This window comes from Delphinus delphis, chromosome 10 (genome assembly GCF_949987515.2).
Source record: "Delphinus delphis chromosome 10, mDelDel1.2, whole genome shotgun sequence".
In the NCBI taxonomy this organism is placed as follows: Eukaryota; Metazoa; Chordata; class Mammalia; order Artiodactyla; family Delphinidae; genus Delphinus; species Delphinus delphis.
In genome coordinates, this window is record NC_082692.2 from 98245406 (window position 1) to 98263020 (window position 17615).

The window sequence follows — 17615 nt, forward strand, 5'->3', positions numbered from 1 at the left end:
CCTTTTGTTCCACTACCTTCTGCCATTTTTCAGGCAACTTCATAATTCCATCTTCCCAAAACTTTTTATCTTTTTGAGCAAAGAACTGTTCCAGGTGCCTTTTACAGTCTTCCAGGGAATTGAAATTTTCCATTAAGAGAATTTTGTAAAGACCTAAATAAATGGAATTCCGAAGGTCAATGTCTGGTGAATATGGCGGATGAATCAGAACTTCCCAGACAAACTGTGACAGTTTTTGCCTGGTCATCAAAGAAACATGCAGTCTTGAGTTATCCTGATGGAAGATTATGTGTTTTCTGATGACTAATTCCAGATTCTTTTTGTTGAGTGCTGCTTTCAGTTGGTCTAACTGGGAGCAGTACTTGTTGGAATTAATCGTTTGGTTTTCCAGAAGGAGCTCATACTAGAGAACTCCCTTCCAATCCCGCCATATACACAACATCACCTTCTCTGGATGAAGATTGGCCTTTGGTGTGGTTGGTGGTGGTTCATTTCGCTTGCCCCATAGTCTCTTCCTTTCCACATTATTGGACAGTATCCACTTTTCATTGCCTGTCACAATTTGTTTTAAAAACGGAACGTTTTCATTACGTTTAAGTAGAGAATCACATGTGGAAATACAGTCAAGAAGGTTTTTTTCGCTTAACTTACGTGGAACCCAAACATCAAAGCAATTCACATAACCAAGCTGGTGCAAATGACTTTCAACCCTTGATTTGGATATTTTGAGTATGTTGGCTGTCTCCCGCGTGTTATAACATTGACTGTTCTCAATTAATGTCTCAATTTGATCGCCATCAACTTCAACTGGTTTACCTGACCGTGGAGCAGTGTCCAGCAAGAAATCTCCAGCACAAAACTTCTCAAACCACCTTTGACACATTTGATCAGTCACAGCACCTTCTCCATACACTGCATAAATCTTTTTTTTTGCATTTCGATTGTGTTTTTACCTTTCTTGAAATAACAAAGCATAATATGCCGAAAATGTTGCTTTTTTCTTTCATCTTCAGTCTTAAAATGGCTACACAAAAATTCACTAATTTTCATGTCTTTTTTTTAAACACATGCTGATATGACAGCTGTCACATACAATCTAACAAAATTGTTTCGAATGACATTAAAGACAACTAACTGCTACTAGAGTCATCTTACGGAAAAAACCGAACGAACCTTTTGGTCAACCCAATAAATCACGGTACATATGTGTGACGGAATAGTATGCAGCCGTTCACGGTTATGTCTTCAAAGAATTTTAATAACATGGAAAATACCACATTATGTTAAATAAGCAAGATATAATATTGTATATATATATTTTTTTATCAACTCTGTTTATATATGTAAAGATATCTACGTTTATCAAAGGGTGGCAAGAAGAAGGGAGAAAGGGAGGAAGGGAATGGGAGACAGAGAGCGAAAATAACAGGGAAATACTTCAAACTATTAATAATAATTGTTTGAGCTGTGAGATTGTGAGTGATTTTTGTTTTCTGGTATGGTTTTCCTTGATTTTTTCTAACTTTCTGTCTAACCATAAATTTGGGAGAATAAGTTAAATTACAACTAAGAGACGTTCTTAGAGTATAAATGAAAAAAATTGTCCTCAAAGACCTATGTGGGGGCTTCGCTGGTGGCTCAGTGGTTGGGAATCCTCCTGCCAATGCAGGGGACACGGGTTCGAGCCCTGGTCTGGGAGGATCCCACATGCCACGGAGCAATGAAGCCTGTGCGCCACAACTACTGAGCCTGCGCTCGAGAACCCGCAAGCCACAACTACTGAAGCCCGCATGCCTGGAGCCCGTGCTCCACAGTGGGGGAGGCCACCGCAATGAGAGGCCCGCGCACAACAGCGAGGAGTGGCCCCCGCTTGCCGCAACTAGAGAAAACCTGCGCGCAGCAACCAGGACCCAATGCAGCCAAAAATAAATAAATAAATAAATAAATTTTAAAAAAGAAAGAAAATATTCAAAAAAAATCCTATGTGGAGGGTGAATTATATGGTATGTGAATTATATCTCAATAAAGCTATTATGAAAAAAAATCTCTGTAGAAATAACAGAGGATAGCATAATGCTGGAAAGAATGGGTTTGAGAACTATCGAGACAGTTTTATACACCTACCTTTTACCAGCTAAGTGACCTTGGGCAAGTTATAGAAGTAACCTCTCTGACTTTCAGTATCCTCATCTGTAAATAGGAAATGTTTGCTGGGAATTTTAAATGAAACCAAATGAGATAATTTATGTTAATCACTTGTCAAGTCTTTTGCATCTAATAAGCCCTCAGTCTTGGGTAACTTTTACCAACATTAGCTTCTAGAATCTAATTATAGTCATATGCAAACATTTACTGCAAGCACTAATAAAATAAATTCTTTAAGTGGACCAAATATGAAGTTAGCCATGGCTTAAAATATGTGTCTCTTAACTCTAGCCTTTTATTCCTTGAAACTCACAGCTGGTCATCAATGCTGCCTTGGGATTTGACACATTTGTTGTTATGAGACATGGCCTGAAGAAGCCTAAGCAGCAGGGAGCCGGGGACTTGTGTCCCAGCCACCCTGTGGCACCTGCCGACCTCCTGGGCCCATCACTTTTTGCCAACATCCCTGGCTACAAACTTGGCTGCTATTTCTGCAATGATGTGGTGGCCCCGGGAGATGTAAGTGGATTTCTTTGTTATTCCAAATATTTCCTACAACCGTCTTGCCCACTAGAGTGGAGAGACCCAGTTCTTTCCTTTACGACTATTTAGATATTGTCTTTTAACAAAGAGAAAAATTCTCCATTTGGGGGGCGGGGCAGGGCCTTATCCCTCTATGAGCCTTGTTTGACATCATCAACTGTGTCCAGCTCTTCCCTGTTCGCCAATGTAAACGCAGCAACAAACCATTTTTATGGAAAGCTCAGCAAGGAAACTGCAGGCTAGATTGGTTCCTGGCAGCGCTTCGCGCTGTATTCTGTGTGGATTCTTAGGGTATATTAGTGAAGAGGGTGTTAAATGAGGAGTCTGAAGACCCAGACTGCAGTCCAGCCTCACGGGATTATTCCAAATAAGTCTGTTAGGCTCCCTGTGCTTCTGCAGGATGGGACTCTGAGGCCCAGAAGGTTGTCAGACTCAGCTTGTCAAAATACAGGATTTCCAGTTAACTCTGAATTTCAGGTAAATAACGAATAATATTTTAGTATAAGTGTGTCCCATGCAATATTCGAGATCTGTTTATACTAAAAGATTATTTGTTGTTTATTTAAAGTTCAAGTTTAACCGGGCATCTTGTATTTTATCTGCCAACCCCAGTAGCGGAGTGACGAATACTTGCCCTGACTATTAACAGTGCAAGGTGGTTCAAACATGGAAGTGCTCTGAGCAGCAAGCACTACACTGTTCCAACGTAAGGTTCTGTGTTCTTAATGCTGCCATGGAAGCAGGGTGAGCAGGAATGGTCTTTCATCAGAAAAGGCGATCACTTCTAGTGAAACAAAGCAGAGGTGTTGTCCGTACCCTCCCCTCCATTTTCACCTTCTATTAAAACTTGTTCCTCACTGATTTACACCTCTTCTGGATGACTGGCTTTTGTGTCTTCCCAGTATAAAGACAAAAATATCCTCTTATGTGAAGAAGGGTGGTTAAGGGTACTCAGTTAAGAGTACAGGACGCCACTCCATGTGTGAGGCAGCTGGGCCCCCCATCTTTAATTTGTTTATAGCTGCTAGTCCTTCTTAATGTATTACCTCATTTAGTTACCTAACTTGTATATTTTGATTTTCTTGGTACTTGCAAGAAATGGTATTATGTGAGGCTGACTGATCTTTGCCAACAGTGAGCGTCTGGTATGTGATAGAGCTTTATTGTGGAGGAGTTTCATGCTTCACACAGCTGGCGTTGGGTGGAACAGAACTTTGCATTCACGTCAGTGACTGTTCTCTGTAGTCAACCAGAGACCGGACCTTGGACCAGCAGTGCACTGTGAGTCGTCCAGGACTGGCCATGATTGCAGGAGCCCTGGCGGTGGAGTTGATGGTTTCCGTTTTGCAGCATCCAGAAGGGTGAGTTTGCCTTTTAGAGATGGGTGTTTAAGCAAAGAAAGCTTTTGTATCTCCCTTGGCCTTTTCTCAGTCTGAATTTTCTGAGAATTATATTGCGCTTTCCATCCTCAAAAAAACAAGATTTTAAAAAAACCCAGTGTGATTCTTTGGCCTGGAGGACTTGTCATTGTGATCTTTGGAGCTGTATCTCTGCATCCTTCTGGAACTGAACTCTCCTAGAGTTAATTGGTAATTGATAATAAGGAAGGATAAAAATTTTGGTAGTGGCCTTAGGACCTTCATGCATTTATTCTCTTAATATGTTTTGATCTCCTTAGCCCTGAGCACTTGTAAGGCAATACGTGAATTACATATGATAGAAATTGCATTTAGCTATATGTAACAGATCCATCTAAAGTGACTTAGCCCAAAGGGTACAGCTTGATTTTTCTCATGCGGCAAGAAGCTCAGAGGCAGCATCCAGGGCTGGTACAAAGGCTCCGATATGCCATCGGGGACTGTTTCCTTAGCACTCACTCAGCCACGCTTAGCTCCCTTCCTTATGCTTGTCACCTGTGGTCACAAGATGGCTGCTCTGCCAACAGTGTTGCTTCTGTGTTACACGTAAGAGGAAAGGAATGTCCAAAGGATGAAAGTTGTGCTCAGCTGAGGCTGCCCCCTTTTAAAAGGCTCTCCGGGAAGACTTACCCATTGATTCTAAAACTCCTATATCACATGACCTTGCACTCGTAATTGCAAGGAAGACGGACAAATGTAGTCCTTTGGCTGGGCATGTTGCCTCTCTCAGTGAAACTGTGGTGAGATAGAAGTGGAGAATACATTGGGCAGGCGCCCAGTACTGTCTGCACATTCATTTAAAAACAATTCTGGGGCTTTCCTGGTGGCGCAGTGGTTGAGAGTCCGCTTGCCGATGCAGGGGACACGGGTTCGTGCCCCGGTCCGGGAAGATCCCACATGCCGCGGAGCGGCTGGGCCCATGAGCCATGGCCGCTGAACCTGTGCGTCCGGAGCCTGTGCTCCGCAACGGGAGAGGCCACAACAGTGAGAGACTGCGTACCGCAAAAAAAAAAAAAAAAAGTTCTGTATGTATTTTAAACTCTAGAAGATATTATTATTGTTATATAGTTGGTATTCATTTCATTTTGCTAATATTTTCCTTTTTGTTACTTTTCTTTCTGTGACCTTGAGCTTCCATCCAAGGGCATTTTCCTTCTGCCTGAAGAATACCCTTTATTATTGCCTTTAGAAATGCCAGCGACAAAGATATTTCAGTTTTTGTTTGTCCAAAAATGTCTTTGTTTTATCTTTACGCTTGAAAGCTATTTTTGCTGCGTACAGAATTCCAGACTGGTGGTAATTTCCCTTTAGCAAGTTGAGAGTGCACTCCTGTTGTCTCTGGCTGCCCTTATCCTGGTTGAGGAGTAAGGTGTGTGTACCTGGTTGCTACTCCTTTGATACAATTTGTTTTTCTCCCTCTTCCCCTACCTTCAGTTGCTTTTAAGATTTTCTCATTGTCTTTGGTTTTCAGAAGTTGGGAACACATACCTAATTCTGTTATTTGTTATTGTATACCTATTTCTGTATTTATTCTGATTGTGCTTTTTAGTGCCCCTTGAATCCATGGCTTGATGTTTTTTACCCACTGTGGACAATTTTCAGCCATTATCTCCTAAAACATTGCTTCTGCCCCTTTCGAGTCCCCAATTGCATGTTAGAATCAGCCTATGCTCTTTTCTGTACTTTCCATAATTTTGTCTTTCCTTACTTCAGTCTGGCTATTTGGTTTTGGCTTATCTTCCAGTTTACTAATTCTTCCTTCTTCTGTGTCTATGCTTTAAACCATCCATTGAGTTTTAAATTTCATAATTATATGTTTCACTCTTAGAGTTTCCATCTGATCTTATCTTATACATACCCTCTTCTCTGCCAAAATTGTGATTTTGGTCTTTTTCATTCTTTGAACACATTTGATCATGTTTTTCTTTTAAGTCCTTATCAGTAATGTCCATTAATGGGATCTCCTATGAGTCTGTTCCTATTGTCTATTGTTTTTATTGGCTTTTGGTTATGTATTGTCTCCTCATATACCTGGTTTTGGTTTTTTTTAAAAAAAACAAAACCTTTTCATTATGGAAATTTCAAACATATATGAAAAGATATATATAGATAGGTAGAGATATAGATAGATAGATATAGATATCTTCTTTCTCACACACACACGCACACACAATTTGTGTATATACGTAGAAACCACCTTGTATGCACCACCCAGCTTCAACAATTACCAGTCATCATTTATCTGTACTACTGTCCACAGTTTTTCTCCTTCCACTGACTTATTTTAAAGCAAATCCAAGACATAGCTTTCATTCATGAAAATATATCTTTTTAGTATGTATCTTTACTATTTTTACATATAAAAACAAATTAAAGGCAATTTCCTAATATTACCACATATCCAATCAATATTTAAATTTCCTCAATTCCTTGTATCTTCTTGGCTATATTTGATTGAGTACTGGACATTATATTTGAAAAATTACAGAGATGTGATTTACATTTCTTTCTGGCAAACTGCTAGGCCAAGGGGACTACCATCCTAGAACATTTTATCCAATTAGGGCTTATCTATTTCCGGTTCACCGTTAGTCTGAGGATGCACCCCTGTATGATCCCAATCCAAAGCCTTGGATATTTCCCATGGTTCCTCCTTATTGGCAGACCTCAACTCTGGATTTTCCCATCAGCCTCATGAGTCAGTGAGTATCACTGTTCAGCTTCTGAGCTTGTGGCCACTGCTTTTGGACATTGACAATCATTTTATGGGGGAAAATTCCCCTTGCAAATGCCTGATTTACCTCTGTGGGCTTCCCTCCTCTTATAAACCTTAGCTCTGTAATTCTCCCTTACTGTGGTAGCTCTCTGATGCTTTCAAACGGAGGTTTGTGTACTTTGTCTAGCTTTCCTGTTTGTTCTCAATGAGGGGACTGGTCCTGACCACTTAGTCCACCAATGCCACACCAGTTATAAAAATATTTTTTAATTTATTAAGCACTCATAGGGTTAGGCTTGCATGTGAGAGGAAGGCAAGGAGTAGGCTGGTGTGTTTTGTTTCAACTTGACCCTGGGCCTTTCGGTAGTCTCTATGTGTAACACATTGTATATATGTTATATTACAGATATAAAAATTAGCACAATTGTGGTCTAGACACCCTCTCTTCTCCAAGCAAGGAGAAGATCTTACTTTATGACTTATAAATAACAGAAGTAATTCATCTTATAATAAATAAAAGTGAGACAAAAATTAAATTAATTTTAAAAAATAGAGTCAGTAATTTAGAAAAAGAAAGAAGGAAGGAAAAGAAGAGAAAAGGAAAGGAAAGAAAATGAAGAAAAGAGAGAAGCAAAAGAAAACTTAGTAAACAACTTAAGACTCTCTCAATATCCGCTGGAGACCGTGCTCTCAAGTGTGATATAGTGAAGGCAAACTGGAGCCAAACAGGTATTTACACCTCACTGTGTGACAAACACATTGTGATTTGTCTTATTTTCAACCCTTACTTAGTGCTTACGTTGTGCTAGGCATTATTCTAAGCACTTTACAAATAGTAATTCATCTAATCCTCATAGCAAACAGATTAGGAAAGAACTCTTATCTGTCCCATTTTTGATGGGGAAATTGAGGCATAGCGAAGATAACTAAGTTGCTGAAATTCATGAAGCTGATAAGTAGTAAAGCTGGGATTAAGCACAGCCCAGTTTGGCTCCAAACTCTGTTTTTAATCACTCTGCTATGCTGTTTGTAATACAGGCAGGAAAGAATTGAATTTTTGAAAGATTTGTTTTTCAGGTTCTCAGAAATCAACATGAATATTCTATTTACTGTATAACTCAGAGTTCTTCTCTGAAGTTGAAAAGATAGCCTCTGTACTATGTTGGTAGCATATGTAACAGTATAGATGCTTCAGAGTTAAATGAAAATAAGCAGCTTTTTTTGTCTTCCTCTCATCTTTGTCATCCCCCTGGCACCTCTGTTTATTGTGGCCCCCTGACAGGAAGCATTTGGGTTAAAATCTCTCAGAGCTGGCTCTGAGTCCTTGACACCGACCCCTCTGTCTGCCACATTTGCCTTGGTCATAGGCTAAAGCCAGGGTCTGTGTCACGTCTCTTCTGTAACGTAAGTAAACATCAGACTGTTATTCGGGAGGGAGTATTCGTTCTGCCCAATTAATCCCTCGCTTTTCTTTCTCCTTCCTCCATCGTGGTAGCATTTACATCACCCCAGCAAGTTAAGGTTGGAAGGTTTTCTGTTTCAAAATTTCAATTCAATTCAACAATGTGCTGTGGTGTTTTACAAGACTATTTGAGAGTAAGGGAATTAACATTAGCCAGATGTTGCACTTGGCAATTTATCTAACTTACTCCTAATTCATTTCTCACAACTGTCTTATTCCTATTTTATAGGTGATGGACCTGAAGCACAGAGAAATTAAGCAACTTGCCTGTGTTCACAAGCTCTGGTCTTTCTGACTCTAAAACACAAGCTTTTTCTTTTTTAAACTATTCTTCTGCCTTCCTCCCAGGGAAATTAGGGTTTTTTTTTCCCCTAGCTTATGCTGCCTAGCAAGGGGTGTTCGGTTATCCTTATAAATCTTATGTGGACCTCCTCCAGATCGTCCTCACAGGAATTAAACATAGATTTTTATGAAATGAACAGCTCTAATGGTTTCCTTTTCTCAGGGGCTACGCCATTGCCAGCAGCAGTGACGACCGCATGAATGAGCCTCCAACCTCTCTCGGGCTCGTGCCTCACCAGGTTAGTGACTGGGAATGAAATCACAGTTCTGGACCCGATCCCAGTGGTGCAGTGGGAAAGTATTTGGGGTCATTCCAGCCCACCTCTTCTCCACCCTCTCTACCCTCCAGCTTCCCTGGTATTTCAGTGGGAATTCTTTATGAGCACCTGGGGGAGATCCCATTCTGCAGGATGGTGACGAGAAGAAATCCTGAACAAGCAGCATTACCCAGAGTCTTGATTTAGCATTTAGCATGTTGACTAGGGGCCTCGTGATGGAGTAGAACAAGAGAGAACGGGCTTTGGAACCAACCAGACAGCGGCTTAAATCCCAGCCCGGCAGTTATTAAGATGGCCTTCCTTGGCCAAGTCATTAAACTTCTCTGAGCCTTAGTTTTCTTATCTAGAAAATGGAGTCAAGAATACCGACCTCAGCTGGTAGCAGTAGAGATGAGAGATGTTATACAGAAAGGGCTTAGCGACAGTGCCTGGTACGTCACAGCCCTCAGTAAATGGTGCTGCTAGTTTTGTTGCTGTTGTTTATTATTACTGACTCCTTAATAATAATTAAGAAATAATAAATAGTAGAAGCCAAATAACAGAAGGCTTTCTGGGCATACATGGGAAAGCCACTGGAAGTGCACAGTGTCACCAGACAGTGGGGTGTCTTTTCAGAAAAAAGAATCTGAGGCATCATAGGGAAGGTCCACCCATAGAGAGCGAGAGAGAAAAAAAGCAGTGGGATGAAAATGTTAAATTCGTGTTGCCTCTTCACCAGTTTTCGTCACTATGCTTTTGGAGGTTTTCTGGTCTTACTTTTCGGAAATCATTTCTCTGGGTTCCGTGTGTGTATCTCAGTCTGTAGCAGGAAGGCTGTCTAGTTAGGGGAGCAGTGAGAGCACCCGACTGTCCCATCTGGGGGCTTGTGAGGACAGACTCACCGACGCGTGCAGAGAGCGGGGTAACTCACGCAGGTCGCGTTCGTCTCTCTCGCTGCCTACGCACACCTGCCCTGTCATTTTCTGGTTGAGGGTCTGAATCAGAAGAGGGGAAATTACTTGTGCACGGTCACAGAGGTATGCCGAAATCCATACCTAAACTCGGCACTCTGACCAGGGCTGCGTCTGAGGTTTTGTGAGTGGAAATAGCCCCGGCCTGCATTTTGGGAGAGTTTGCTTCGAATCGCTGCTCTGGGCCACTTGCCCTACATCACCTGTCATGGATTTGTGTTAGGTCACTTACCTCCCTGGGCCTCAGTTTCTGTATCAGTAAAAGCAGGTGCTTTACCTTGTGTGCAGGATTGTCTGTGACGAGGCTTGGTAAAGCACACATCACCATGCAAATGTGACTTTTCCAGCCTGCCGCACTCAAGATGGCATTTATTTGACATGAATGGGTTAATCTTTTCTGCAGAAACACTTCAAGTAGGACCCACTAGGCCCTGTAATAAGCCCCCCTCATCCCCATGAGGAAGCTGTCCTCCAGAGCCAACCTCTGCTGTGGACGTGCTCATCTGAATCCTCACCCTCATCCCTTTTCACATGTCTCCTTCCGTTCTTCTGACCTTGAGATGTGCCCTCATCTCCTTTACAGATTTCATGCTGAGAAGGGCCTTAATTAAATTTTCAGTCGTGCCCCTGCACTGGTTTCCTCCTTGAAGTCCTTTATGTTAAATTACCGCAGTTGTAGTTTTCTCAGTGCTGAGGCCAGAGGGCAGAACAGTTTCTTTATAGAAGGGGTCCGGTGTCAAAATGCATGTGCCCATGTTTTTACAGTACTATGGCAACTAATCCCTCTCAGTGTTATTTACCCCCATGGAGGCTTGCAATTGTTTGTCATTCACCCACTCTTCTAGTTCTTTCTCCTAGTTTTCAAATGTCTGAAGGATTATTTTGGTTGTTGGCCATCTCTTCATTTGGCCTTTTCAGTGCGTGTGTGTGTGTGTGTGTGTGTGTGTGTGTGTGTGTGTGATTACTTGCTTACATTATTTCAAGTTTCAAGCCTTTATTTTTAGCTACTTTCTAAAAAAGACAGTGGAGAAAGAGCTTTAAAATTAGTCAGGGTAAGATGTTAAAAAAAAAAAAATTAGTCAGGGTTGTGTGGTCCCTATTTTATAAGGCTTTAAATTTCTTCTTTTTTTTTTCTTTTTGAAGTGGAGTGAGTCCATTTATGCAACTGTGTTTTGATTAGGGGACCACCGTTTCCACAAAAACACTGGCTGTGTTGCAATGCAGACTCAGCACTTACCCCCTCCTTTTCCTGGCTCTCTTGAGACAAATGACTTCCTGTTGGAGAGGAACTCGGTAAACCCCTTTGTGTGCTTTGTATACAGAGAATAGCCAGTGACGTTCCCCGGGCTCATTTTTTCTCCGTTCCCCAAAGGAGAGTGTTTATTAATTGGCCCTTGTGGAATGAGATGTAGTAGAAAAGTGATAGTCCTTGGACCGAGAATCACAAGGCCCCCCACCAGCGACTCATTGTGTAATCTGGGGAAAGTTGCTTAACTTCGCCCATGCTCTCTGCGTCTCAGCTCTCCCCCGTGTCAGACCTGGGAGGCCTGAGGATTACTTAGTCCATCTCTCCGTGGGACCACAGGCCGAATTTGGCTTATCCAGAGATTGGTCAAGTGCAGAAAAAGGCTTGATTAGTCCCTGAAATTCAGTGATATTCAGCCTGAAACAACCTCTTATTGCATTTGAAAACCGTGAAAAAACCATTTGAAGGTGAGAAAATAGGCTTATGGGTTTGTTCTTTTTAAAAAGTCTCTGGCCCACTGTGTGTGGATGGGATTCTGCAAGCAGGCAGCAATGAGTATAAGCCACTTTCTGCCTATGAAGGGAATGTTTTTTAATTTGTCATTTTTATCTATGTATAAAATATACACAATCACACAAATCATTAAGTATACAACTTGGATTCTCACAAAATGAACACCACTCATGTACCCAGCACGCAGGTCAAAATGAAGTGTTATCAAGTTCCCTGACATCCCCCCATGCTTCCTCAATTATCACTGCCTCCTTCCCACACAGAGACACGCAGCTCTTGGCTCCAAACACCTTGGGAGACTTTTGTCTAATTTTGAACTTTCTGTAAATGAAATAATATAATACATGGTCTTTGGAGTCTGGCTTCTTTGCTAGAGAGAACTTTTTTACTGTAGATCTTAGCGCATACTGTTATTCCCTCTGCTTCCCAGCAAGTGGGATCTTTTATTTAAAAAAAAAAAAAAAAAGGTGGCGGGGTTGTCTTTTCCTGGCTCCTGGGGTGGTGACTGTTCTGTGAGGCCAGACCCCTTTTTCTGGTTCTTTGGCGGGAGGCACGGTTCAGGAGTTATCAAGTGTCGAGGCCACTCCTGATGTCTCCAGGAAGTTGGTGTGCAGGCTGGTGAGACAGAAATGTGACAGAAATTAACAGCCGATGCAGCTGCTGATCATTTGACTGGACATCCCTCAGAGAACGAAAAGCATCGTGGCAATTCAGTAGTTGTCTGAAAACCATGGTCATGAATATAACAGTCCTGCTTTGATACCAACATGGACCAGGCAGTTCACGTTTTTTCTCTTTGGGCAAATGGACTCTTGGTCCTCAAGTACTACTGAATGAAGACCCTGGATGGGTATGCCCCTCCTAGGGGTTTGGACTTGCCAACGCCATAGTTCTCTTGGGCTTTCAAGTTCTTCGTTTTAGTTACTTTCAGAAGAGTAGAACAAAGCCCAAACTAGGACAGAACCTGGGCAGGGACCAGCCTGGGAAATCTCCCAGTGAGACAAAAGCTGAGCTAGAGTTGTGGTCTCTAGCCAAGCCTCGGCCTGCTCTTGATTTGGCCTGTCTGCACAGGCTGTGCCCCACAAATCCTCAGGCCGTTGGCTTTCAATAAGGTCTCTTTACCGTGCTCTGAAATGCTGACCTCAGTGTGCCTCTAGGGGTGTGGACGGATTGACTGCTGAGGAAGGAGGGTAAGAAGATAAGCACTAAGAGCGTATTTCCTGAGATGTAGCCCGAGAAAAGGAATCTCCTTCCCCCTCTGATTCTGTACCCCTCGAATTGATGGCAATGGAAAGGGCAGGAAGAACAGACAGTCCAAACGTCTGCTGTTTCACCATTTCAGCTACTGTGGTTTGTGACCTGTTCGTCCTCCCTTCCCCCTCCCTCCAGTCATCCCTGCAGCAGGTGATCCCCAAACGCTGACGCCGTGCCAAAGCGCCATTAGGTTCAGAGAAGTTCGGTGACCGGCACGCAGCACAAGCGTTTGGTTCCACTTGCCTTTGGAGTTTCTAAGGTGGTGGATGTACCCCAAGCCACTCAGATGTGGTGAAGTCTCATTCCAATGGGGAGGCCCCTGAATACAGGAGGGATTTGGGTACAAGATCCGACAAGGTCTGGGCTTCCCTGCGTGCAAGGCCCTAGAAGAAGAGAGGGGCATTCCCCGCTCCTGGCACACAAAGTGGGGGATAAATTACACACAGTGCCAGAGTTCCAGAGCGTCTCAGGTAGCATCTCTTGGCCCAAGAGGACTTGGGCGTAATTTTATCAGTTGAAGGACGTCACTTGTGCCCCAGAGTTTTGCTCACCCGATGGGGCTGTCCTGTTTGGGAGGCTCGCGTGGGAGGGAACCAGAAGGCTCTGGATCATACAGATCCGATTAGAATCCCAGCTTTGCCTCTTAATTTCATTTTCATCCATTTGACAAAAGGGTTCAAGGCGGTTCTTGCCACTTGTCACTGTGTGACCTTGGGCAGGTTACTGATCCTTTCTGAACTTCATATTTTAAATTACTAAAACGGGCATAATAATATACTAAACAACTGGGATTCATGTACAGATTAAATTACATTATAGATTAAATTACATTAGCACAGTTCTGGCCACATAAGGGACATTTGTAAATGTTGTTTTTATCTTTCTCTTTCACTTTTAATTAAAATGGTAAAGTGGGCGCCTATCTAGCCTCCTAAAAAGGGAGTTACAAGGAATCTCGTAAAACTCTGGAAGCAGTGAGTGTGCAGGGAAGGGTTGGAAGGATTAGTTCCATCCTGCGCTATTTTTCTAAGGATGGCGCTGGCTCATTTCCAGCTTGCTTCTTCTGCCCCTTGGTGGCCCCTGTTTGACAGTGAGAGGTGGGTTAGTGGTGGTAGCTGAAGCTGTTGTCTGAAACAAAGACCTCTGTGGTGCGCCTGAGGTTTTGCATTTGCTAAACTTTATTTTGGCGTTGAATTTGGTTAAGACTCTCTGCAACATCCAAGAGCAATGCGGAGTTTGGAGTTAGCTCTTATTTATGCAAACTCCAAGCTCTAGAAATACCGCCAGGCCTGCTGGAAACGGGTGTGAAGTCAAAGCAGCAGGTTTCTGCTGTGGCTGCAACTGTGCCTTCTCAGAATGGCTGTTTATTTCTGGGCATTGGCTTTTCACTTCCCATCCAGGGGAGGTTGATTTTGGACGCACGCAGCAGTAAGTGGCAACTTGCAGCGAGCAGCAGTGAGCAGTAGCTGGAAGCAAGATCTTAGTCCCCGGACCGGGAGTCCTAACTGCTAGACCACAGAGGCCAGCGGCTAGGGCCTAAACCCACAATTCTAGCCTGCCTTGTCAAGAAAGAATTCAGGCAAGGAGGCAGAAAGTAAAGAGAAAAGTAGAAAGTTTCTTGGAAAAGCAAAGTACTTGCGGAAAGACGCATGGGAGAACAGAGAGAGAGTAACGCCTTTAGGAAGTTTAAATCCTTTATGAGGGGGCAGTTTTCCAGGTTTTTGTCTCCCTTCTGGCCAATCATCTTGCTTTGTCCCCCCCTGGCTAATTTGTCTCAGGACCCTCCCCTGAGGTGCACACTCACCCCACAGTCAAGATGGACCCCGACGTGAAGGCATCTGGGAGAAGCAAGAGTCACCATGGCATGGAGTTGTCCCCTGACTTTTGACCCCCAAGGAGCCTTTCTACACATGTGTAGTGTCTCCCTTGCCCCAAGGAGGGGCGAAGTGGAGATCCCTTGATCCTTTACTCAAACGAGGTTTTGCCCCTCTTCGTTTTTGCCATGACTGTTATCTTAAGGCATCCACAAGAGACAAAACTTGGCTTTTTACCCTGTCTCTGTCATTGCTTCCATTTCGGAGAGCAAACAGGAGGCTGATTTTAAATGTCTAACCTGAAGCCCACCTATCTCCTGTCTCAGGAAATGCAAACAGGAGGCGAGTTGTAAGTGTCCGGCCTTAAGCCCATTTTTTCCTGCCCCATGAAATGTTAACAGAAGGCCAGTTGTAAATGTATAACCTGGAGCCCATCTATCTCCCACCTCAAGGTGGGCTTGGGGCTCAAGCCGCTTTCACTCAGCTTAGGTGTAAACACCATGAGGGGCTGCCCAGAATGGAAGAGACCCCTTTCTATTCCTGATCTATTTATTTTGTAGCTGACTGGGCATAAATGACTGAAGATAATTTAATCCACTCAGACCCTGATGGCAGCCATCTTGATATTGAGTTTTTGGTTTTAAGGGGGTGTTTATTTGTTTTCTAATTCCTCTGGTCTTCTCTTTCTTTCTTCCGTTCTTTTTACCTTCTCCTTGATTTTCCCCTAGACTTGGGAGAGAAGGAACAGAACTCAGATCCCTGGCTTTACCACTTGGTAGTTGTAGAATCTTGGGCGAGCCAAGCCACTTCCCTGAGCCTCAATTTCTTTATCTAGAATACAGGGGAAAGTCCCAGGATGGTAGTGAGGGCAACATGAGATGAGTATGTGAAAACACTCCAGAGGGCCAGACACAGGGATGGCACGTAGCAGATGTCGCTCCTCTGCTCAGTCCCCTAGGCCACCATTTCCACAGGATGTCAGGACATGCCCTCCTGCAAGGCTTCCAGGGTTAGGAGGGAGCAGTTGTTTCTATGGAGGGAGAAGGGAGTGGGGTTAGCACTTTAGGGGAGGCACAGGAGAGGCAGAGAAGATGGGTGAGTTTGAGAATCTGAAAGGCGACCAGTGTCCCTGTAACGTAGAGAATTGGGAGAGCACAGGGGAAGACGAGGAGAGGCAGGGCCTCACAGGCCATCTTAAACCCAGGGGCAGCAGAGAGCCGTTGAAAAGTCATAAGCGGAGCGGTGACGTGATCAGGTTTGGCTGCTGTACAGAGAATGGACCGGAGGAGATAACAGAGGATCTGGGCATAGAATTGGAGTCCTTGAGCCTTTAAGTGGAAGACAGCCTAATCCAGGGATGGTGCATCAGAATCACCTCGGGAGTCGTTCCAGAATACACATTTCCCAGCCCTGTTCCAGATCCACTGAATGACAACCTCCAGGGACGTTAGGTGTTTGAGAACAACGACTTCATTCTATAAAGATGGTTTCTTGATGGCATCCTATGGGACAAAGCACGTGACTCGTCAAGTTAACACGGACCAAATCCTGCTCGTTGGTGATGGCTTTCGAGTTTTGTGCTCCCACCGGCCCTAGTTCTCTTTCCAAAAGGGCCGTGGACTCCTAATCCCTAGGACACACCCCCAAACAGGTGTTCCTGCCTTCCAACCTTTGGACGATAGTTAGATGCGCACAGGTGCGCGTAATGAATCCGGCCGGGACCGCCCACTGTCCTCCTGGGAACCGCCCCGAGGGGGGAGGGAGGCCGGGAGCCTATATAGGCCTGGCTCTGAGGCTTTGTGCGTCATCTCTGCGCTCATCTTTGCTCCTTGCGGTTGAGGGGGTGTGAGGCCTTGTTAGCCAAGCGCAAGTACAACCGTGCGCCTCGCTGGTGTTTGAAGACGGGGGTTCAACTCAAGCTCCTTCTGCCCTTTGTGGGGCCTGGGGGTGAAGAGAGGGAAGGGAGCCAGGAAACCGCAGGTAATTGTACTTCTCCCAGCTTCCCAGGTGGGGTTTTTAAATATTCAGGGGGTAGCGAAGAGACGCGTGTTGTAGAGCTGGTCTGTTCGTAGAACACTCTTTCTTTCCCTGGAAGGCTACATTGGAAACTGATGCTGGGGGGGCTTTTTTTGGTGTTTTTTTTTTTGTTTTTTTTGAGGCAGAGGGATTGGGGGCAATAGGGACTTTATGCTTTCATTTTGTACCTTTCTGTATTGTTTGGAAAATGTTAAGGAGGTTATGAACCTTTTTTAGTCACCTTTTTTGAGGCATAACTTATGTACAGTCAAATGTACCCGTTTAAACGTGCATTTTAATGAGTTTAGACGAGTGTGTACACTTGCATATGACCACCACCACCGCAAATGAGGTCCAGAGCTTTTCCATCCATCCCCAAAACTGACTTTGTGCCTTTTCTATGGTAATATCCCCACCCTCAGACCCAGGCAACCACTGACTGGATTTTCATACAGGCCATTTTAATATCTTCTTTATTCTTTTCAGCATTAAGAGGAAAAAAAACCTTCATCAATGTAATTTAGAAAATAAAATATGCAGCGAGGCAGGCAAAGTTTGGCCCCTCTAGTAGAGGCGCATGTGTGTGTGTTCGTGTGTTTGTGGAATTGGCAGTTTTTCCCCCTCTAGGGAGGGGAGAGATTGAGAAGCCAATAGTATTCGGGAGGCTGTTTAAAAGGAAGTTAAGTATTTAAATATATTTTAAAAAATAGGAAGACAGGAGTAAATATGCTATGGGAGTACGGGTTATTTTTTTGCTCTTTTGTTTTCTGTCATGCTTATTACTTTTATAATAGGTCGAATTAAAATTTTTAAAAAGAGCTGTTTAATACTTACCCTCCTTTAAGGAAAGATTGACAGCAAATATTATAATCAAATAAGGGTTTAGAGTAAGCTGTGTGTAGTCCCCAAAGTTGGAAG

General features: G+C 43.6%; 1 protein-coding gene across 5 annotated transcripts in view; it reads left to right on the forward strand.

The window, feature by feature from the left end:
* The window catches only part of ATG7 (autophagy related 7), a 243864-nt gene that overhangs the window by 58679 nt on the left and 167570 nt on the right, over positions 1-17615 (forward strand). For all 5 annotated transcript variants that reach the window (XM_060023057.1, XM_060023061.1, XM_060023060.1 and 2 more), the window contains exons 14-16: positions 2461-2664; positions 3934-4049; positions 8790-8865. In XM_060023057.1, coding sequence (XP_059879040.1) covers positions 2461-2664; positions 3934-4049; positions 8790-8865 — 396 coding nt within the window. The remainder of the gene's footprint in view (positions 1-2460; positions 2665-3933; positions 4050-8789; positions 8866-17615) is intronic.